At 40.4% G+C, this 23947-nt stretch overlaps 1 protein-coding gene across 6 annotated transcripts in view; it reads left to right on the top strand.

Moving 5' to 3' along the window:
• The window catches only part of tex9 (testis expressed 9), a 91940-nt gene that overhangs the window by 15387 nt on the left and 52606 nt on the right, over positions 1–23947 (top strand). For all 6 annotated transcript variants that reach the window (XM_073032886.1, XM_073032885.1, XM_073032888.1 and 3 more), the window contains one exon: positions 10628–10676. In XM_073032886.1, the coding sequence (XP_072888987.1) occupies positions 10628–10676 (49 nt within the window). The remainder of the gene's footprint in view (positions 1–10627; positions 10677–23947) is intronic.

A 23947-nucleotide genomic window follows, 5' to 3' on the forward strand; every position in this document is an offset into this window, starting at 1 on the left:
CATCAGTCAGTCCCTGAGAAACCAGAGTTTTCATATTGCAGGCTAGACTGAGACAGCATTAGTTTATCCCCATCCTATTTCTATCCTAAGGCCCAGAAATGCTGTTCATTTACTGATCTCACAGCACACCCAACCCCAACCATTCCCATTTTCCCCAACTGAGACAGGCCTCAATCTCCTAGCACCCCAATAGTCACAGGCTTCAGCACTCATCACAGACCAAACAAAATCCCTGTCAGATGCAGGTCCTGAACGTCAGTCCCAAACCAGTGCACTACATTTCTAAGACCTATTAATTTCATTTGGGTGGAGATAAATCTGTAACAAAGGAGGTGTAAGGTGCTCTTTCTCTCTATTAGCTTACAGGTCAACTTTGGACAAGGTGTAGCACCTGCTTAGACCCCCAATCAGAGTCATGTGAAACCATGGGAGCAGCTGGTGTATATCACAAGCCCTGATTATGCAACTACTGATGCCAGACAGACAATCTCTGAAGAGTATTGATAATGGCTGGGGTCACCCATCTAGTAAACATACTAACCAGAAGAATGAAATAGCAAACCACTTCTGTAGAAAAAAAATTACCAAGAACAATCATGAACATGGATAGTACCATGTTGTACAACATGGCACATAATGATTATGGATTATTAATTTCATACTATTCAAACTTGTTTTCTTTATGACTCTTGAGAGTCAGGTTTTTATGCAGACGATGGTAGTTGCCTCCAGGGGTACAATGCATTACCAGGGTAGTGGGAGAAGGCAATTTGATGAAGTTTAAGAGGCTTAAGATAGACACATGATGTGAAGGGAATGGAGGGATATGGATGAGACACAGGATATTTAGTATAAATTGGCATCAAGATTGGTACATTGTCATGAATCAAATGGCCTGTTCAATGCTGTACTGTTCTATGTTCCTATTCTTGATAAGCTTTAGTATTGAATTGCAGCCGCCCTTCTGGATCAATCTGCATGTCCTTCGGTAGCATTTCATACACATGGCCACAAATAGGCATTAATTGGGTGTTAGACAATAGACAATAGGTGCAGAAGTAGACCCTTCGAGCCTGCACCGCCATTTTGAGATCATGGCTGATCAACTACTATCAATACCTGGTTCCTGCCTTGTCCCCATATCCCTTGATTCCCCTATCCATAAGATACCTATCTAGCTCCTTCTTGAAAGCATCCAGAGAATTGGCCTCCACTACCTTCCGAGGCAGTGCATTCCAGACCCCCACAACTCTCTGGGAGAAGAAGTTTTTCCTCAACTCTGTCCTAAATGACATACCCCTTATTCTCAAACCATGCCCTCTGGTACTGGACTCTCCCAGCATCTGGAACATATTTCCTGCCTCTGTCTTGTCCAATCCCTTAATAATCTTATATGTTTCAATCAGATCCCCTCTCAATCTCCTTAATTCCAGCGTGTACAAGCTCAGTCTCTCTAACCTCTCTGCGTAAGACAGTCCAGACATCCCAGGAATTAACCTCGTGAATCTACGCTGCACTTCCTCTACAGCCAGGATGTCCTTCCTTAACCCTGGAGACCAAAACTGTACACAATACTCCAGGTGTGGTCTCACCAGGGCCCTGTACAAATGCAAAAGGATTTCCTTGCTCTTGTACTCAATTCCCTTTGAAATAAAGGCCAACATTCCATTAGCCTTCTTCACTGCCTGCTGCACTTGCTCATTCACCTTCAGTGACTGATGAACAAGGACTCCTAGATCTCTTTGTATTTCTCCCTTACCTAACTCTACACTGTTCAGATAATAATCTGCCTTCCTGTTCTTACTCCCAAAGTGGATAACCTCACACTTACTCACATTAAATGCCATCTGCCAAGTATCTGCCCACTCACCCAGTCACCCTGAATTCTCCTAACATCCTCATCACATGTCACCCTGCCACCCAGCTTAGTATCATCAGCAAATTTGCTGATGTTATTTTCAATGCCTTCATCCAAATCGTTGACGTAAATTGTAAACAGCTGTGGTCCCAATACCGAGCCCTGTGGCACCCCACTAGTCACCACCTGCCATTCCGAGAAACACCCATTCACCACTACCCTTTGCTTTCTATCTGCCAACCAGTTTTCTATCCATGTCAATGTCTTCCCCCCGATGCCCTGAGCTTTGATTTTACCCACCAATCTCCCATGTGGGACCTCATCAAATGCCTTCTGAAAATCGAGGTACACTACATCCACTGGATCTCCCCCATCTAACTTCCTGGTTACATCCTCGAAAAACTCCAACAGATTAGTCAAGCATGATTTACCCTTGGTAAATCCATGCTGGCTCGGCCCAATCCTATCACTGCTATCTAGATATACCACTATTTCATCCTTAATAATGGACTCTAGCATCTTCCCCACCACCGATGTCAGGCTGACAGGTCGATAGTTCTCTGTTTTCTCCCTCCCTCCTTTCGTAAAAAGTGGGATAACATTAGCCATTCTCCAATCCTCAGGAACTGATCCTGAATCTAAGGAACATTGGAAAATGATTACCAATGCATCCGCAATTTCCAGGGCCACCTCCTTTAGTACCCTAGGATGCAGACCATCCGGACCTGGGGATTTGTCAGCCTTCAGTCCCATCAGTCTTCTCATGACTGTTTCCTTCCTAATGTCAATCTGTTTCATTTCCTCTGTTACCCTATGTCCTTGGCCCATCCATACATCTGGGAGATTGCTTGTGTCTTCCTTAGTGAAAACAGATCTAAAGTACTCATTAAATTCTTCTGCCATTTCTCTGTTTCCCATAACAATTTCACCCAATTCATTCTTCAAGGGCCCAACATTGTACCTAACTATCTTCTTTCTCTTCACATACCTAAAAGAGCTTTTGCTATCTTCCTTTATATTCCTGGCTAGCTTGCGTTCGTACCTCCTTTTTTCTCCCCGTATTGTCTTTTTAGTTAAGTTCTGTTGTTCCTTAAAAAATTGTTGTTCTTAGAAAATTTTATTAAAATAACCTTAATTCTTAGTTTCAAGTAATTTATATTTGCAACACTTAAGTACAGCTTCACCACAAACCAGCATGGAACACTGCACCATTATGTCTATTCCTACCCTTTTGCTTTCTGGCCTCCAGGTACTACATAATTCATGTAACTGCAGTCCTCTTAATTTCATGGGCCATTACCATTACAATGATTCTTTGATATTTTTAATTAAATCATTTTTGAAAATTCATGTTACTTATACATTTTTTATCAATTTGTAGAGTAACTTTACAAGATTCTTCAATCTTTGACTTGCCATTTAAAAAAATTGTACTGACTGCTTTGGTAATTCCTCAGTGCTTCATAATTGGACAATATTTGCTTCTGATTCCTTGATTATTCTTATTAACTTTTTGAAAGAGTTATCTTGTTTACCACACTCAAATCAGAGATTTATTTTTCCAGCATCTATGGAAAGGAATAAACTGTTGATGTTTTGGAAGGGAATGAAGAAGAAGCTAGAAGAAGGTGGGGAAGTGGGGAGGAATACAGGCTAGAAGGTAATAGGTGATAGGATACCTTCCCTCAACTCTGCTTTCCACAGGGATCACACTCGCCCTCATTCCCTTGTCTTTTCGTCTCTGCCCACTAATCTCCCTCCTGGTACTTATTCTTGCAAACAGAAGATGTGTTACACCTGTACATTCACTCCCACTCTCATCTGTATTCCAGGCCCCAAACAGTCCTTGCAGGTGAGGCAAGACTTCACCTGTAAACCTGTAGGGATTTTTAAATGTGTCCAATGCTCCTGATGTGGCCTGTTCTACATCAGTGAGACCCAACGTAGATTGGGGGATTGCTTTGTCATGTCCCTTTGCTCTATCCTCAGCAAGCAGGATTTCCTAGTGGCCAATCATTTTAATTCCAGTCTCCATTCCCATTCCGACATGTCAGTCCAAGGCCTCCACTACTGTAACGATGAGGCCACTCTCAGGTTGGAGGAGCAAAACCTTATATTCCATCTGGGTAGCCTCCAACCTGATGGCATAAACCTCAATTTCTCTATCTTCCAATAATATTTCCCCCTCCACATTTCCTTCTCTTCAGTTCTTCACTCAGGCTCCCCTCTTACCTGTTCTCTTCTCCTCACCTGCTTATCACCTCTCCCTCTCCTGGTGCCCTTCCTCTTTCCTTTCTTCATCCTCTAATCTCCTGTCCTATCAGATTCTGCTTTCTTCAACCCTTTACCTTTTCCACCTATTACCTCCTAGCTTCAGAATCAGAATTAGGATTAATATCACTGGCATATGGTTTGAAATTTGTTATTTTCTGCAGCAGTACATTCTAATCCATAATGAAAAAAACTATAAGTTACAAAAGAGGTATATATAACAAAATTAAATTGCATAGGTAGTGCAAAAAGAGAGGAAATTAATAGTGAGGTAGTGTTCTTGGATTCATTGTCCATTCAGAAATCTGAATGGCGGTTGAGAAAAAGCTGTTCCTAAAACATTGAGTGTGTGTCTTCAGACTCCTGTACTCCTTGTAGCAATGAGAAGAGGGCAAGTAGAGCAGTGGGCTAAGTACTCATCCTTGTTAATTCTGATCCACTCAGATCAGAATTCACCCCGGTGGGGAAATCAAGCATCCAGTTGCAGAGTATCAGGTTCTGGAGCTTGTTGATTAGAACTGAGGGTATGATTGTGTTGAACTCTGAGTTGTAGTCAATAACCAGCAGCCTGATGTAGGTACTAAATATTGTCCAGGTGATCCAAGGCCTATTGCTGAGCCAATGAGAATGTATTTGCTGTAGACCTATTGTGGCAATAGGCAAATTGCAGCGGGTCCAGGTCCTTGCTTAAGCAGGAGTTGATTCTAGCCATGACCAACATATCAAAGCACTTCATCACAGTAGATGTGAGTGTCATTGGGCGATAGTTCACACTGCTCTTCATCACTAGTATGATTGTTGTCTTTTTAAAGCAGGTGGGAACCTCCAACTGCAACAATGAGAGTTTGAAGATGTCCTTGAACACTCCCGCCAGTTGGTTTTCATGGGTTTTCTGAGCCCTGTCAGATACACCATCAGGGCCTGATGCCCTGCGTGGGTTCACGTTCTTGAAAGATGTTTTGACGTCAGCCTCTGAGATGGAGATCACAGGGTCACCAGGCGACTCAGGCATTTGCACAGATTTAGTTTTATTCTCCCTTTCAAAGCATGCCTAAAAGGCATTGAGCTTATCAGGGGGTGATGCATCATGGCTATAGGTTTTGCTTTGTAGAAAGTAATGGCCAACAGTCCCTGCCAGAGCTAACGTGCATCCAATTCTGTCTTTAACCTCAATTGGAATTGTTTTCTCACTTTTAAAATAGCCTTCTGTGGGTCGTACCGGGACTTATTGTATAGTTCTGGATCACCGATCTTTACTGCCACAGATCTAGCCCTCAGCAGACTGAATAGCCCGCAACTTTTAGTTTGGGTATGTCCGGTGTGTTCTTTTCACTTTTGAAGTGAAGCTTTTCACTTCACTCCTACATTTTCCCATCCACCTGGCTTTATGTATCAGGTTGTAGCTTGTACTCCTTTCCTTTCCCCAACCTTCTTCTGGCTTCTTCCCCCTTCTTTTCCAGTCTTGATGAAAGGTCTCAGCCCAAAATGTCGACTGTTCAAAGTAAATTTATTATCAAAGTACAGATGCTTACAAAGTACGTTACCATTACAACCCTAAGTTTTATTTTCTTGCAGGCATAATCAGTAAATCCAAGAACCACAGTAGAATCAATGCAAGACTGCACCCAACTGGGTGGATCAGCAACCAATGTGTAATAGGCAACAAACTGTGCAAATACAAAAGATTATAGAAATAATAATAAATGAGCAATAAGTAAGAGTTTCAGCATCTACCACCCGCCGAATGATCGCTGCTGGAGAAGGAATCTGAGCAGCCTGTCACTGTGTGCCTCGCTGTGGCAGGGGGGTAGGCCACTCTCCCTTATGTGGTGTCCCTCTCTTTCAATGAACGTCAGTAATATTTATAGGATAGTATCATGGTTCTGCGTTTATGGATTGGACTATTTTGTTTATGGACTGTGGACTTTTTTCAGACTTATTGTTTTATGTTCTGTTTTTTTAAAATCGCCCGTATACTTTCTGTTTTGTTGTGTGACAGGAGGGCGTTTGGGGGTTGATATTATGTCAGTTTTTTGTGTGGGGGAGGAGTTGTTTTTTGGGGGGAGCAATGTTCCTGTTCCATTTTATGCAGGGGAGGGAGGGTTGATGATTGGGATGCACAGTTTTTTTTTGCACAGTGAGTAAGTTTTGATGTTTCTCTCTGAACAACTCACGTTCTTTCTTTGTTTTGTGGCTATCTTGAGAATACAAATCTCAGAGTTGTATAGGGATACATGATTTGATAATAAATGAACATTTCAATTACAAAAATATAGAGAACAGGCAATGAAGAGTCCTTGAAAGTGAGTTCATAGGCTGTGGGAACAATTCAGTGATGGGGCAGGTAAAGTTATCCCCACTGGTTCAAGAGCCTGTTGACTGAGGGGTAATAAATGTTTCTGAACCTGGTAGTGTTATTCTTTTTCATAGAGGGTGCCTGACCTACTGAGTTCTCCAGCATTTTGTGTGCATTGGTCTGGATCTCCAGCATTTTTTTCTTAGTTTCTTGCAGGATCTTGTTTGTATACATTTAGCCACTGGTAATTTCTCAATGTTAAGTTTGTATCCTTCCTTTCATTTTACTTTTGTTAGCAACAGCCTCCACAAACTGCTCTGCATCTTCTTCGCAACTTTCCACTTCCTCTCGTAACAAAAACTAAATTCTTGCATTGTTTTCCTGTCATTTTGATATTTTCTATTTGAAGCTGTCCTTCATTTCTCTCTGACTCACCTAGTACAGTATGTCTTGTTTGTTATTTTGTTGTGCTGTCTGTGTCATGCATTCTTATGTTCTCGCAGTATATTTATATGGATTTACGTGCAAATTTTTTTCTAGAGCTGTGATGTATCAATTACATATTCAAAAATCAACTTAATTCTGAACAAGATTGCTAGTATGTTTTTTCAGGTAATGACCAACATTTGAGAGGTTGATTATGACTAGACTGAACTCCTGCCTCAGCAAGGACCTGGACCCTGTGCAGTTTGCCTGTCACCACAATAGGTCAACAATCTCAATGGCTCTTCACATGGCCTTAGACCACCTGGACAATATAAACACCTATGTCAGGATAGTTCATCGACCATAGCTCAGTATTTAACACCATCATTCTCACAATCCTGATTGAGAAGTTACAGAACCTGGGCCTCTATATCTCCCTCTGCAATTGGATCCTTGACTTCCAGACCGGAACACCACTGTCTGTGCTGATATTGATATATCCCATCAACAGTGGTGCACCTCTGGGGTGTGTGCTTAGCGCACTGCTCTACTCTGTCTGTACCAATGACCGTGTAGCTAGGCATAGCTCAAATACCATCTTTAAGTTTGCTGATGATACAACCATTGTTGGTCGAATCTCAGATGGTGACGAGAGGGCGTACGGGAGAGAGATATGTTAACTAGTGGAGAGGTGTCGCAGCAACAATCTGGCACTGAATGTCAGTAAGACAAAAGAGCTGATTGTGGACTTCAGGAAGGGTAAGACAAAGGAACACATACTAATCCTTATAGAAGGAGCAGAAGTGGAGAGAGTGAGCAGTTTCAAGTACCTGAGTGTTAAGATCTCTGAGGATCTAACGTGGTCCCAATATATCAATGCAGCTACAAAGAAGGCAAGACAGCAACTATACTTCATTAGGAGTTTAAAGAGATTTGGTAGAACTTCTATAGATGTACCATGAAGAGCATTATGACAGGCTGCCATCCAGTTCCTAAATGGCCATTGAACCTGTGAACACTACCTCACTTTTTTTTAATATACATTATTTCTGTTTTTGCACAATTTTTAATCTATTCAATATACGTATACTGCGATTGATTTACCTATTTATTATTATTATTTTCTTCTATATTATGTATTACTGTCAAGTCAAACTAGAGTTTCTAGAAAGTATTGGGACCTATAGGCAAAAGAAAATAAAATTTAAAAGTAATAACAAGAATCCACTGATAGACCAGATAGAACCCACAGCCTGAGTGCTGCTTCTGCCTGGAACATTGGGGGGACTCTGCAACATCACAGCGACAGTCTGGGAGCAGTGTTGGAATCTGTGGTAAGATGCTGTACTTTAAATAACTTAAGAGACTGTTTCATGGAAAAGAACACTGCTGTTACTGCGTTTGGGTTAGCGCTAGCGTTGTCATGGGGATCATCGCGTGCAGGCGCTTCTTGGAAACGGCACGAGGTTTAAGAAGAGCTTGCAAACCTTCAGGAGGGTTCGCCCGGTTTGAAAACATAATGGTCTATTAGAGAAATGGAGACTGTGCAGGTCGGAATCTGTCAACAAAGTCCGGAGAGACAGCTAGTTTTTTCACCTTGTGACTAGTGACTAAGGACTAATGACTGATGGAACTAATGGAACTATCAAACTGCCGCACTTGCGAAAAATAAAAGGAGGAAAAAGGAAAAGTTGTTTGGTCATTGAGTGGAATCCGGTTAAAAAACCTTCGGGTAGACGCATTCAATCTCTTTCAAGTGGGAAGCTGCACATGTTCAAAGAAGAACAAGAACTCTGACTTGACAATTGCATTGGACTACTGCTGCTAAGTTAACAAATTTCATGACACATGCCAGTGATAATAAACCTGATTCTGATTCTGAAATTAATATTTTCCCAGTTTAAAAATATGTATATTTATAGCAAGACTTCATCTATGTTAATCAGTGAGTTGTAGTATTTTAAAGCAATAAATAGGATAGGAGGAACTAATAGAATAAGACCATTTGACAAGTTAAAAAGTCCTTTATAATTATTTCAATGTAGCAATAAACCATGTGGGATTGTACTGCCATCTTCTGTTTAAACAAATTTAAAGATTAGCTCTATTTGTCATATGTATATCAAAGCATACAGAGAAATGCTTCATTTGTGTCAAATCAAAACAGCAAGGGTTGTGCTGGGGGCAGCCTGCAAGCATCGCCACACTTCTGGCAGCTACATGGTATGCACACATAATACTAATCCTAACCTGTACATCTTTGGAGTGTGGGAGGAAACCGAAATGCCCAAAAGAAACCCATGGAGCCACCAAGAGATTGTACAAACTCCTACAGACAGTGGCAGGAATCGATTCACAATCGGTGATCCAAACACTTGTAAAGTAATTGTGCTAATCGCTGTACTACTGTGCTGCCCTATCATTTGTTAATCTGTAAAATGTAATGCTTTAAATGAAAACAATCACAAGATATAAGGTGTTGAAACAAAGGTATTTATGCTTATAGTTTTCCTGCCATTCATATATTGATACCACAATTGTGCAGCTGTTGATAAAGGATCAAGGCATGGTGAGGGAGGGTAGTTAAAAAGCACCAGCAATCATGTTCACAACAGGTCTCAAAGGAGAACTGTTTGGATGCAGTGATAACAATCTGATGTATTAGACAGTCCAGAAAAGGAACTGAGAGGTAATACCTATAACAAAGGAGTCTGTGAGCAGCCTATTGCTGTGGCAGGCGGGTAGGCCTCTCTGCCTTGTGTGATGTCCCCCTCGATGGATGTTGGTGGATGATATCGTGGTTCTGCATTTACGATTGGACTATTGTGTTTATGGACTGTGGACTTTTTCAGACATGGTTTTTATATTCTGTGTTTTCCTGTTCCTTTTCTGTTTTGTTGTGCGACGGTAGGGTATTTGGGCATTGATATTATGTTAGTTTTTTGTGTGGGGTAGGCACAGTTTTTGGGGGGGGGGGGGTCACTGTTCCTGTTCCATTTTGTGTGAGGGAAGGGTTTTGGGGGGGGGGGGGATGCCATTTTCTTTTGTCTTAGGGGTGGATTTGATGTTTTTGTCTGAACGATTTTAATGTTCTTTTTGTGTTTAGTGGCTATCTAGAGAAATACAAATATCAGAGTTGTATATGGATACATACTTTGATAGTAAATGATCCATTGAAAAAGCATCCATACCTTCAAAGGAAATGTACTGTATTTAGTAGACTTTTTTTTATCAATTCTTGCCCATTTGTTTGTTTTTCTCCCCATCCTCCTCCATTGTCTTCATTTTGACACTGCTTATCAACACAGATTTCTCTTTAGATCGTAACCTATAAGAGTTCATCATGGCCACTGTAAGAAAAGTGCTGGTTTGTGTTTAATTAATAGGAGGTGACATTTGAATGTGGAAAACCACATTGTGGTTATATTTTCTACCTCCTGAGATACAGGAGATAATTTCTACATGATCATAATAGAGTCCAGTTATGATATATAATTATCTAAAACAAATGTTTCTAGATCAAATAGAAACATAAACCCAAAAATAATCAGTGGCCTTAAAGTTTAAAATTAAGTAATTTAGATGAGTAATATGTACAGTAATATTGGGCAATTTACATGTAACAGTATTCCTCCAGTGGAGGTTTGAAGCTAAAAGAATGAGCCACCAATGTTGTTCATTATCATCTAGATGAGATAATTTGTTCTGTATACTAAATATTGTTGAACAGGTAAATAAATAAGAAAATATGTATTAATGTATTTTTTCCTTCCCAGGGAATTATTTTCTTCTGATGGATCAATGATTGAAAATGAAGTAACAAAGGTATCAAGATAACTGTAAAATTTAAGCTTGCATTTATCATTCATATTTAAAATGCTTGGAAACAAATGTAATTTAACCCTAGAGCTGTCTTAGGTAGAACCATAAAACCAACTGACAATTAACAGCATTAAATATGATTAAAGGTTCAGAGAAACTTTTTGCTGAATCTAACTGAAAATCTTGTTTTTTTTTCTGATGCTTTTACAAAATTAGCCATGTTAAATAACAGGAAAAGACTATCTAGTCATTTATATTTGGTGCAATGACACTCAGTGGCCACTCTATTAGGTATTTCCTGTACCTAATAAAGTGGCCACTGAATGTATGTTCGCGGTCTTCTACTACTGTGGTGCATCCACTTCATGGTTCAATATGTTGTGCATTCAGAAATGCTCTTCTTCACATGCAGCACTGTTGTAATGCATGGCTATTTGAGTCAGTTCGAACCAGTCTGGTCATTCTACTCTGACCTCTCTTATTAATGAGGCATTTTCACCCATAGAACTGCCACTCAGTGTATGTTGATTTTTGTTTTTAGCGTCATTCTCTGTAAATCTCTAGAGACTGGTGTGCATGAATATCCCAGGAGAATAGCAGTTTCTGAGGTACTCAAACCACCCCGTGAGTCATCAACAATCATTCCATGCTCAAAGTCTCTTAGTCATTTCTTCCCTAATCTGATGTTTGGTCTGAACAACTGAACCTCTTGTCTGCCACTTAATTGGCTGATTTGCATTAATGAGCAGGTGTACCTAATAAAGTGTCCACTACTGTATATGCATAATTTTCTAACTATAATGTCTCTTATAGTTGATTGTATTATTGTTTACAGCTGGCTGGTTCTAATTACCATTCCAACAACTGACAACTTAACTCTGGATGTAGCATTGAAAATAGTACATTATAACATATCAAAATGCGCAGTATCAATGCCTGAAGTTTAATAAATTTCCCCTTGTCATGGAATCCCTCCTTGCTCAGCCATTCTGTGCTTCCAGAAACTCCTGTTTTGAAATCCTCAGTTCTTCCTGGGGTACTTCATTTCTTGACCAGCTTATTGATATTTCTTTTTTTATACTATTTAGATAGATAGATAGATAGATACTTTATTCATCCCCATGGGGAAATTCAACTTTTTTTCCAATGTCCCATACACTTGTTGTAGCAAAACTAATAACATACAATACTTAACTCAGTAAAAAAATATGATATGCATCTAAATCACTATCTCAAACAGCATTAATAATAGCTTTTAAAAAGTTCTTAAGTCCTGGCGGTTGAATTGTAAAGCCTAATGGCATTGGGAAGTATTGACCTCTTCATCCTGTCAGAGGAGCATTGCATCGATAGTAACCTGTCGCTGAAACTGCTTCTCTGTCTCTGGATGGTGCTATGTAGAGGATGTTCAGAGTTTTCCATAATTGACCGTAGCCTACTCAGCGCCCTTCGCTCAGCTACCGATGTTAAACTCTCCAGTACTTTGCCCACGACAGAGCCCGCCTTCCTTACCAGCTTATTAAGACGTGAGGCATCCCTCTTCTTAATGCTTCCTCCCCAACACGCCACCACAAAGAAGAGGGCGCTCTCCACAACTGACCTATAGAACATCTTCAGCATCTCACTACAGACATTGAATGACGCCAACCTTCTAAGGAAGTACAGTCGACTCTGTGCCTTCCTGCACAAGGCATCTGTGTTGGCAGTCCAGTCTAGCTTCTCGTCTAACTGTACTCCCAGATACTTGTAGGTCTTAACCTGCTCCACACATTCTCCATTAATGATCACTGGCTCCATATGAGGCCTAGATCTCCTAAAGTCCACCACCATCTCCTTGGTCTTGGTGATATTGAGACGCAGATAGTTTGAGTTGCACCATATCACAAAGTCCTGTATCAGTTTCCTATACTCCTCCTCCTGTCCATTCCTGACACACCCCACTATGGCCGTGTCATCAGCGAACTTCTGCACATGGCAGGACTCCGAGTTATATTGGAAGTCTGATGTGTACAGGGTGAACAGGACCGGAGAGAGTACGGTTCCCTGCGGCGCACCTGTGCTGCTGACCACCGTGTCAGACCTACAGTCTCCCAACCGCACATACTGAGGTCTATCTGTCAAGTAGTCCACTATCCAATCCACCATGTGAGAGTCTACTCCCATCTCCGTTAGTTTGTGCCTTAAGATCTTGGGCTGGATGGTGTTAAAGGCACTAGAGAAGTCAAGGAATGTAATCCTCACAGCACAACTGGCCCCATCTAGGTGAGAGAGTGATTTGTGCAACAAATACATGATAGCATCCTCCACTCCCACCTTCTCCTTATACGCAAACTGAAGAGGATCCTGGGCGTGCCTGGTTTGTGGCCTCAGATTCTGTATTATCAGCCGCTCCATGGTCTTCATCACGTGCGACGTCAAGGCAACAGGTCTGAAGTCATTCAACTCCTTTGGTTGTGGTTTCTTCGGTACCGGGACAATACAGGATGTTTTCCACTGTCTGGGTACTCTTCTCTGCTCCAGGCTCATGTTGAAGATGCGCTGTAGTGGTTCTCCCAGCTCAGTCGCACAGGCCCTCAGTAATCGTGGGGAAACTCCATCCGGTCCAGCCGCCTTGCTGGTACAGATCTTCCTCAGTTGACCTTCCACCTGTGCAGCCGTAATCCTGGGCATGGGCAAGGTCTCCTGTGAGTGGCTATTTTCCTGTGAGGGAAGTAAGCCTGGTGTGGATTTCTGCGGTGAGGATGAGATTGAGCTGTCGAACCTGTTGAAGAAGTTGTTCAGCTGGTTCGCTTTCTCCACATCTCCACTTATGTTCGCCCCCCGCTTTGCACCGCATCCGGTGATGATCTTCATCCCATCCCACACCTCCTTCATGCTTTTTTATTTACTTACACCTCTTTACCCTAGTTACATCTGCTTACGTCACTATTCAAATTTTTTCTCTGAAATGCATCTCCTCAATCAAGGTTTTGTTTACTCTTCCAAATCTGGTTTACATATTTCCATATTTCTTTGCAACCTCATGACCAACCCTGTCTGAAACTACAGAATTTCACTTAACATGAGAAATAGTCAGAATACAGCACAAACAAACCTATTGGCTCACCGCATACACCGAAGACCATAAGACAGTAAGACATAGAAGCAGAATTAGGCCATTCAGCCCATCATGTTTGCTCTACCATTTGACCATGGCTGATTTATTTTCTGTTTTACCCTCATTCTCTCCCCTTCTCCCTGTAACCTTTGATGCCTTTACTAATCAAGAGCTCATCAATTTCTGCTTTAAATATACCCAATGACTTGACATCCATGGTAGTCTGTGGCAATGAATTCTACAGATTCACCACCTTCTGACTAAAAAGAAATTCCACCTCATCTCTGTTCCAATAGGACTTCCTTCTATTCTGAGGCTGTATCCTCTGGTCCTCGACTCTCCTTATTTGAAACATTCTCTCAACATTCACTCAATATGGACCTTTCAATTTTTGGTGGGTTTCAATGATAACCCCCTTCAATCTTCTAAATTCCCGTGAGTTCAGAAGCCGTCAAATTCTCCTCAAACATTAACCCTTTCATCCTTGGGATAATTCCCTTAAACCTCCTTTGTACTGTCTTCAATGCCAGCACATCCTTTTTTAGATAAGGGGCTCAAAACTGCTAATAATACACCAAGAGTGGTCTGACCAATGCCTTATAAAGCCTCAGCATTATATTTTTACTCTCGTCCTCTTAACATTGCATTTGCCTTTCTTACAACCCATTCAGCCTGCAAGTTAACCTTTAGGGAATCCTGCATGAGGACTTACCTTTTTGTACCTCTGATTTTTTTAAATCTTCTACCTGTTTAGGAAATAGTGTACACTTTTATTCCTTCTATCAAAGTGCATAATCATACACTTCCCATCTGCCATTTATTTGCCCATTCTCTTTAATCTAAGTCCTTCTGCAGACTCCTTGCTTCCTCAACACTATCTTTGTATCGTCTGCAAACTTGGCTATAAGTCTAGTTTATTAAACAACACCCAATTCAGAATAGCCTTTTTCCTAGTGGGCTTGACCACAAGCTGCTCAAAAGTCTTCTTGTAGATTCCTTCTCTTGTGATCCAGCACCAACCTGATTTTCCCATTCTGCCCGCGTATTGAAATCCACCATGACCATCGTAATATTTCCCTTTTTTACATTCCTTTTCTATCTACCATTGTAATTTATATTCCTCAGCCTGGCTAATGTTTAGAGACCTGTATATAACTTAATCAGTCTTTATATCCTTGCAGTTTCCTAACTCTACCAACAAGATTCTACATCTTACTGTCCTATGTCACTTTTCTAAGGATTTGATTTCATTTTTTTAACCAACAATGACAACCCTTCCCCTCTGCCATCTGTCTGTCCATTCAATACGATGTGTATCCTTGGATGTTCAGTTCCCAGCTCTGAACTTTCTTTAGACATGATTCTGTGATGCCCACTATGTCATAGCTGCCAAATTCTGACTTACCATCTACCATATTTCCTATACTGCATATAACACCTTTAGCCCTGTATTTACCACCCTTCTTCTAATTTTGTCTGAAGTCATGTTGCCTGAAGTTAAATTCGTATCCCTTTCTAATTTTTTTTGTATTATCTTTTATTCTGGAGACTTTCACTATCCTCCCTGTAGTCCCCATTTCCTTTTATTTTATCCATACTTTTCCAAGCTGTTGAACCCTGAAGTGGCAATGTAGGAGGCTGCATTCCATCAAGACTGTGTTGGCTCACAAAGTAATCCCATTCCCCATGGAATTTCCTGTAAGCTATTACTATATTCCAATTAACAGCATCCTCTTCCTCCCCAGATATACACCAGAGATAATTTGCACTGGGCAGTTAATCTACAAGTTATAGGTCTTTGGAATGTGGATGGGAATAAGAGTATTTGGAAGAAACTGAAACATTCATAGGTAGATTATACAAGCTCCAGACAGACAGCCATAGAAACAGCAAACCTACAGCACAATACAAGCTCTTCGGCCCACAATGCTGTGTCAAACATGTACTTACTTTAGAAGTTACCTTGGGTTACTCATAGCCCTCTATTTTTCTAAGCGCCATATACCTATCCAGGAGCCTCTTCAAAGACCCTATTGTATCTACCTGCACCACCATCGGCGGCAGCCCATTCCACACACTCACAAATCTCTACGTAAAAACAACAGCAACAACAACTTACCCCTGACATCTCCTCTGTACCTTCTTCCAGGCAGCTTAAAACTGTGTCTTCTCGTGTTAGCCACTTCAGCCCTAGGAAAAAGCCTCTGACTATCCACACGATCAATGCCTCTCATCATCTTATGCACCTCTATCAGGTCACCTCTCATCCTACGTTGCTCCAAGGAGAAAAGGCCAAGTTCACTCAACCTATTGTCATAAAGCATACTTGCTAATCCTGGCAACACCCTTGAAAATCTCCTCTGCACCCTTTCTATAGTTTCTATGTCCTTCCTGTAGTGAGGTGACCAGAACTGAGTACAGTACTCCAAGTGGGGTCTGACCAGGGTCTTATATAGCTGTAACATTACCTCTCGGCTCTTGAACTCAATCACACAGTTGATGAAGGCCAATGCACTGTATGCCTTCTTAACTACACAGTCAACCTGCACAGCAGCTTTGAGTGTCCTATGGACTCGGACCCCAAAATCCTTCTGATCCTCCACACTGCCAAAAGTATTACCATTAATACTATATTCTGCCATCATATTTGACCTACAAAAATGAACCACCTCACATTTATCTGGGTTGAATTCTATCTGCCACTTCTCAGCCCAGTTTTGCATCCTATCACAAAACCTATCCTATCCACAAAACCCCCAACCTTTGTGTCATCAGCAAATTTACTAACCCATCCCTCCACTTCCTCATCCAGGTCATTTATGAAGATCATGAAGAGAAGAGGTCCCAGAACAGATCCCTGAGGCACACCACTGGTCACCAACCTCCATGCAGAATATGACCCGTCTAAAACTACTCTTTGCCTTCTGTGTGCAAGCCAGTTCTGGATCCACAAAGCAATGTCCTCTTGGATCCTTATTTTCTCAATAAGCCTTGCATGGCATATCTTATCAAATGCCTTGCTGAAATCCATAAACACTATATCTACTGTTCTACCTTCATCAATGTGATTAGTCACATCCTCAAAAAATTCAAACAGGCTTGTAATGCACAACTTGCCATGCTAACTATTTCTAATCAAATTATGCCTCTCCAAATGTTCATAAATCCTGCCACTCAGGATCTTCTCTATCAAATTACCATGCACTGAAGTAAGACTCACTGGTGTATAATTTCCTGGGCTACCTCTACTCCCCTTCTTGAATAAGGGAACATCTGCAACCTTCCAATCCTCTGGAACCTCTCCTATCCCCATTGATGATGCAAAGATCATTGCCAGAGGCTCAGCAATCTCATCCCTAGCTTCCCACAGTACCCTGGGGTATATCTCATCCGGTCCCAGTGACTTACCCAACTTGATGTTTTCCAAAAGCTCCAGCACATCTTCCTTCTTAATGTCTATATGTTCAAGCTTTTCAGTCTGTTGCAAGTCATCCCTACAATCGCCAAATTCCTTTTCCGTAGTGAATACTGAAACAAAGTATTTATTAATTACCTCTGCTATCTCTTCCGTTTCCATACACACTTTTCCACTGTCATTGTCCTCTTGCTCTTCACATTCTTGTTGAATGCCTTGGGGGTTTCCTTAATTCTGCTTGCCAAGGCCGCCTCATGTCCCCTTCTGGTTCTCCTAATTTCATTTTTAAGCTCCTTCCTGCTCGCCTTATAATTTTCTAGATCTCCACCTAGTTGTTTGAACCTTTCATAAGCCTTTCTTTTCTTCTTGACTAGATTTTCAACTGCCTTTGTACACCACGGTTCCTGTACTGTACCATCCTTTCCTTGTCTCGTTGGAACGTACCTGAGCAGAACGCCACACAAATATCCTCTGCCGTACATTTCTTTTTTTTTATAAACATCTTTTTATTGTTTTATCAGAATGAAAAGAAAGCACATTAAATCATCCATAGATTTGAAAGTGCAGCAAAGTTAAAGAAAAGGGAAAAATAAAATACATAAGAAATCAAAAGAAAAAAAACACACCAAAAAAAGCAAATACCCCACCATTAAAAAAACAGTCAATTCAGTTCATTACTTTCATCATCCTGAATATTGTTCTCCAGAAACTTGTAGAAAATGTCCCAAATTTCCCAAAATTTGCCAAGTTTGCTTTTTGTAATGTAGCTTTTCTTTTCTAGAGCACGATAAGAAGTCATTTTTTTCTGCCATTGTGAAAGTCCACTGATTGTTGGTTACTTCCATGATTAGGCTATGCAGCGTTTGGCTGTACATTTCTGCCATACATTTCCCTGAGAACATCTGTTCCCAATTTATGCTTCCAAGTTCTTGCCCGATAGCTTCATATTTCCCCTTACTCCAATTAAACATTTTCCTAATTTATCTGTTCCTATCCCTCTCCAATGCTATGGTAAAGGAGATAGAATTATGATCACTGTCTCCAAAATGCTCTCCTACTGAGAGACCTGACACCTGACCAGGTTCATTTCCCAATGCCTGATCAAGTACAGCCTCTCCTCTTGTAGGTTTGTCTACATACTGTGTCAGGAAACCTTCCTGAATACACTTAACAAACTCCACCCCATCTAAACCCATTGCTCTAGGGAGATGCCAATCAATATTGGGGAAAATAAAATTCCCCATCACAACAACCCTGTTATTACTGAGCTGTTCTAGAATCTATTTCCTTATCTGCTGCTATTGAAGAAGAAGAAAGCCCTTAACTCCAAGTGGAGTCATCAGGACGCTGTTGTGATGGCATTTTTTTTTAGCAGGCTTTCTTGTTTTAACGAGGCCGAGTTGTTAGCTCAACGCTCAACCCAGCACAGATGGAAAGCGTGCAAGGGAGCCAGCTGGATTCAAACTCAGAGCCTTTGCTCCGCAGTCCAGCGCTGATACCACCAACTGGCAGTTGCTATTGGGTGGTCTATAAAAAACACCCTGCAGAGTTATTGACCCCTCCCTGTTTCCAACTTCCCCAGAGACTCAGTAGACAATCCCTCCATGACTTTTTCCTTTTCTGCAGCCGTGAAAACTATCTCTAATCAGCAGTGCCATGCCCCCACCTCTTTTGCCTCCCTCCCTGTCCTTTCTGAAACATTTAAAGCCTGGCACTAAGTAGCAATTCCTGCCTCTGAGCCATCCAAGTCTCTGAAATGGACACAACATCATAGCTCTAAGTACTGGTCCACACTCTAAGCTCATCCACTTTGTTTGTGATGCTTTTTGCATTAAAATAGACACATCTCAAACCATCAGCCCTTCTCTTTCATCTACCTATCCTCCCTCTCACACTGTCTTCAAGCCTTCTCAATTTGTGAGCCAACTGCCTCTTGCTCCATCTCTTTAGTTCGGTTACCACTCCACAGCAATTCTGGTTTCACAGCAACTCTCCCCAATAGTCTTAGCAAACCCCCCTGCCAGGATATTGGTCCCCCTCAGATTCAATTGCAACCTTTCCATTTTGTACAGGTCATGCCTACCCCAAAAGAGGTCCCAATGTGAATCCCTGCCCCCTGTTCTAATCCCTCAGCCACGCATTTATCCTCCACCTCACTCTGTTCCTATACTCACTGTCAACTTTGAATTTGGGTCACTTGAGCTATGATGCAGCAGCTTTACTTACTGTGTCAATATGCAGCCATCCTGTCTCTTTTCTGTGTGTGTCCAATTAGTGCTATAAAAGGCTCTGAATAAATCTGAGTTTTCTAAATGGATATTTTCTAATTTCAGCCAAGTTTGGCAGACATATGGAGGAAAGGAAGCCATTGACTTGCCAAAATAGGAGAAAATAATTTATAGGAATAGGAAGCTTAGAAAAGCTGTATAAGCCTTCTAATGAGTGCCAATGTGTTGCTATATTTTTAGCTGAAATATGAGTAGCACATACAAACTAATTCACTCAATAATTATTCAATTTTAATCTTTCTTATTCAGAAAGCAGCACCACAATGAAGAAAAATATAATTTAAGATTTATATTTTTATATGTAAAATTCCCCAACTTCAAAAAAAGTCATCTGGATCACATTATTGAAGTCTAAAAATGACAATAGATAATAGGTGCAGAAGTAGACCATTCGGCCCTTCGAGCCTGCACCGCCATTTTGAGATCATGGCTGATCAATTCCTATCAATACCCGGTTCCTGCCTTGTCCCCATATCCCTTGATTCCCCTATCCATAAGATACCTATCTAGCTCCTTCTTGAAAGCAAATGAGTGTATATATGAAATTGTTAAGCAGAACTATTGATTTGTTCTTCTTGTCTTCCCCTCACTGCAGAAGTATTCATTGTGTATAAATCACTTTGCCACAATTCCAAGGAATGATTATCTTAAGTCCTTCTTCCTTGAGTTTTTTTCTTTTTGAGTTTTTACGGCTGTTGGCATCCACACTGTTGCATTACTGCCATCTTCAGGATTTATTGTCCCTCATTGTCCATTCACTTGACTGCCTAAAGTCATCTTTCCAGTCCCATTGCCCTTAACAAACTAAACAACCATTTCCTCCCCTGATCACTCTCCCCACATTCCAATAAACCTTTAACACTGTTCTCTACCAGTCCTATTTTGTGCATTTGTTGTCTTTCCTGTGCAAATTTCCTGCATGAAATAAGGATATGTTCTACTGTTTCAGTCTCCTGACATAGATCGCAAAAACCTGTTGGATGTTTATTTATGATGGCCAGAGTACCATTAAGGTTGCTGTGCCCAATTCTCAGTCTACTTATAATTACTTGCTCCTTCCGCTTTACTCCCCTACTCCTTCCCATATCTACTCTGTTCTGAATTGAATGTAAATGTCTTCCTTTTATTGCTCTATCCCAATGCTGCTGCCACTGTTGATTTATTCTTCTCCACACTATGCTCTTCCCCTCTGATTTTGATAGTTTAATATTGACCTCTACAGATCCTTTTTTGTTTGCTGCTTTGGCCAGCTTATCTGCTGTTTCATTTCCCATAATACCCGAATGTGCTGGAACCCACGTGAATGCGATATTTTTGCCTTGTCTCGCCAGTCTTGAATTTGCAAACAGGATTTCATAAAGCAGATCCTGGTGTTCTCTAGCTGTACCCACCTTAATGCTTGCAAGGGCTGATACAGAATCGCTACATATCACAATATTATTACAATCAACCTGCTCACTCCATTCCAGTGCTAACAATATGGCAAACATTTCAACTGCATAAACACTCAAGCAATCCGGCGTTCTGTTGCTAATTTCCACTTGATAACTTGGCACAACAATTGCAGACTCTCTTGCACCTGTTTCTGGATCCTTTGGAGTGGGACCAAAGTGCTGTAATTGTGGAGGTAACCATAGTATAGCGTACTGGGGATGTGAAGTGGTGAAAAAAGAAGTGGAGGTGCAGCAGATAAGGGTGAAGGAAAAAGTCTCATATGCTGAGACAGTCAAGTTGGCAGGACAGAAGAAAATGAATGAGGGAGGATGTAGCAAAGAGCAAGTGGCAGCTAAAGAAAGGCAAGATAAGAAGAATACATGGATAGAGAAGAAGAAATTGGTGACCTTTATAGCAGGAGTGGTAAATGCAACTTGTGAAATCAAATCTAAAACTGAAAGGATTCAGATTATTGTGAAAGCTGCAGAACGCCATTTGGGTATGATAGGATTAAAATGGGAAGAGGTAAATGATGAACTCAGGGTATAGTCAAGTCAGGAGACAGTGTGTGTGGGTTGATATTACTAATAATGCTACTTCTTCAATGGAATGCAAGAAACCTGACTGGTAATGGACAAGATTTCAAGCAGTTTACAGCTAGTAGGAGAGAAAAGCCAGATGTGTGTATCCAGGAGATCTGGTTAAAACCTAATTTAGATTTTTTTTAAAATCTGAAGTCCTTAACAAATGCAAAATAGTTTGTTCACTTCTTCTTGAAGGAAAAAACCTAGGAGCAGCCCTCTGGTGTTGATTTAATTGACTAAATTTGTATGTTACTATGAACATGGGATCATTTTATACGTTGCAACTAAATTTGCTATTAATAGGAACTTAAGTCACCATTTTTTACTATTTTAGCCCAAGAACATGGATGAAATTTTGCAACCATATAGCTCTCAGAATATCTTAATATGCTTCACTATCAATGAATAATTCTGAATTATATATATAGTTGTAATGTATCCAGTTTCTGTTGGCAAGATTCTGTTACTACCAAAACAAAATGATGCAATATTTTACTTTAACAGTAACGATTGAAGGATAAATAATAGCTGAGACTTTCCTACCCTTATTAATAATTTGAAGGATTACAGTATATGAAGCCTTACTTTAATACTTCATTCAAAGGATGTAACAGTGCAGGACCTCCTGAGTACTATAATGGATGTCTCACTAAGACCCTGGAGTGGAAGTTGATCTTATAACTTTTCACCTGCGATGAAAGAGGGTTACTAATTGTAAATTTTATTATAGTGCAGCTTCTGCGGAAAAAGGTGTTGTTAACCTAGTACCTTAATCAATTTATTTGATTCTTCACATGACTGAATTCCAAGGAAAGTCAGGGTATTTGTGATTTTAAAATTAATCAGTATTTAGAACTTTTAATATATTAAAAGGAAGAATGGTTCAGTACTGTGAGAATAATGATAAATGCATTGCAATGTGCGAATCACTGTATTTTATAAAATGTTAATAGTCCTCCAAATAATGCAGTGTTTATAAAATAAAATTACACTTTACAAGTTTGAGTTCACAATCAAACTTAATATCATACAACTTGAAATATTGAAAGTCCTAATTCTGTACTGAATGGCATGATATTTTGTGTGTTGAGCAGACAATATATAAAAATGTATAGAAAATTTATAATAAATCAGATTATTATAATTATTATTACTCAAACGAGAGGACATGATTTGAGAGTTGGGGGCAAAAGTTTAAGGGAAACACGAGGGGGTATTTCTTTACTCAGAGAGTGATAGCTGTGTGGAATGAGCTTCCTGTAGAAGTAGTAGAGGCCAGTTCAGTTGTGTCATTTAAGGTAAAATTGGATAGGTATATGGACAGGAAAGGAGTGGAGGGTTATGGGCTGAGTGCGGGTAGGTGGGACTAGGTGAGATTAAGAGTTCGGCACGGACTAGGAGGGCCGGAATGGCCTGTTTCCGTGCTGTGATTGTTATATGGTTATATGGTTATATTTATATTAGTTCTACCAGTAAGCATAGAATTAATTACATCTACCATTTGGGATCTGTACATGTTATAAATGTAAGCAAATGTTCAATTTTTCGTATTTATAAATTCCATCTTGTGTTGCAAGTTTTCCTAAATTCATATGGTTCATGCAGTTTAATGACAAAATAGCTCCTATGAAGTATTCCAAGTAAATGAGTTATTTATAAAAATGGATACTTGGTGATCAGTACATCACATTGTTTGCTCAGATGTAAATCTAAAACTTGCACTTTATGTCTATATGACATTATGACTATAATTTATACATTAACTGTTAAATGGTGGATATCAAAATTTGAGTAGTTAGGGAACCAGTTGGGGAATCCAAACAGGATTACCTGCTGTTCTTTAGATATATAAAGTACTCAAGTTTCTCCATGAACAGACTAGACAGCCAAGCATTTAAAGCTCTAAGTCAACATGCTTTCAATAGCTCTGTTAAAATACTGATGTGTATTCTATGTTGTTACTTTACATTACAGTTACATACATAAAGATGCACGTGCTCACTGAATACATTACATGTGGAAAGCATTTTGGTTAAGTTAGGAAATATATAATATTTTTGCGTTACATTGTATAGTGTATAAATAAGTATTTTTACATATGAAGGTATTTGCAAAGGATGTGGGTAGAAAATATCTAATATTAAAACAACTTAAGAAAGATAATTGTAATTACAGTACAGGTAGTCCCTGAGTTACAAATGTCTGAATTACGGACAACTCGTACTTACAAACCGAGGAAGAAGAACGCCATCCGCCATTTTAAGTCTGATCGCGATGCAGTCCGCCATTTTAAGTCGTTGCCGTTGACACTGTGTTGAGTGTGTAACTTAGTATTTGGCTTAAATTTTTCTTAGCAAGATTCACCCTGATCCCGCCTCCCCCCCCGCCCGTAACGGTCGACTGGTGGCGCAGTGAGATCAGTGCCAGTCTTGAGAACGGAGTTTCCCGAGTTCGAT

The sequence above is a fragment of the Hemitrygon akajei genome, chromosome 30 (genome assembly GCF_048418815.1).
Source record: "Hemitrygon akajei chromosome 30, sHemAka1.3, whole genome shotgun sequence".
Taxonomy (NCBI): Eukaryota; Metazoa; Chordata; class Chondrichthyes; order Myliobatiformes; family Dasyatidae; genus Hemitrygon; species Hemitrygon akajei.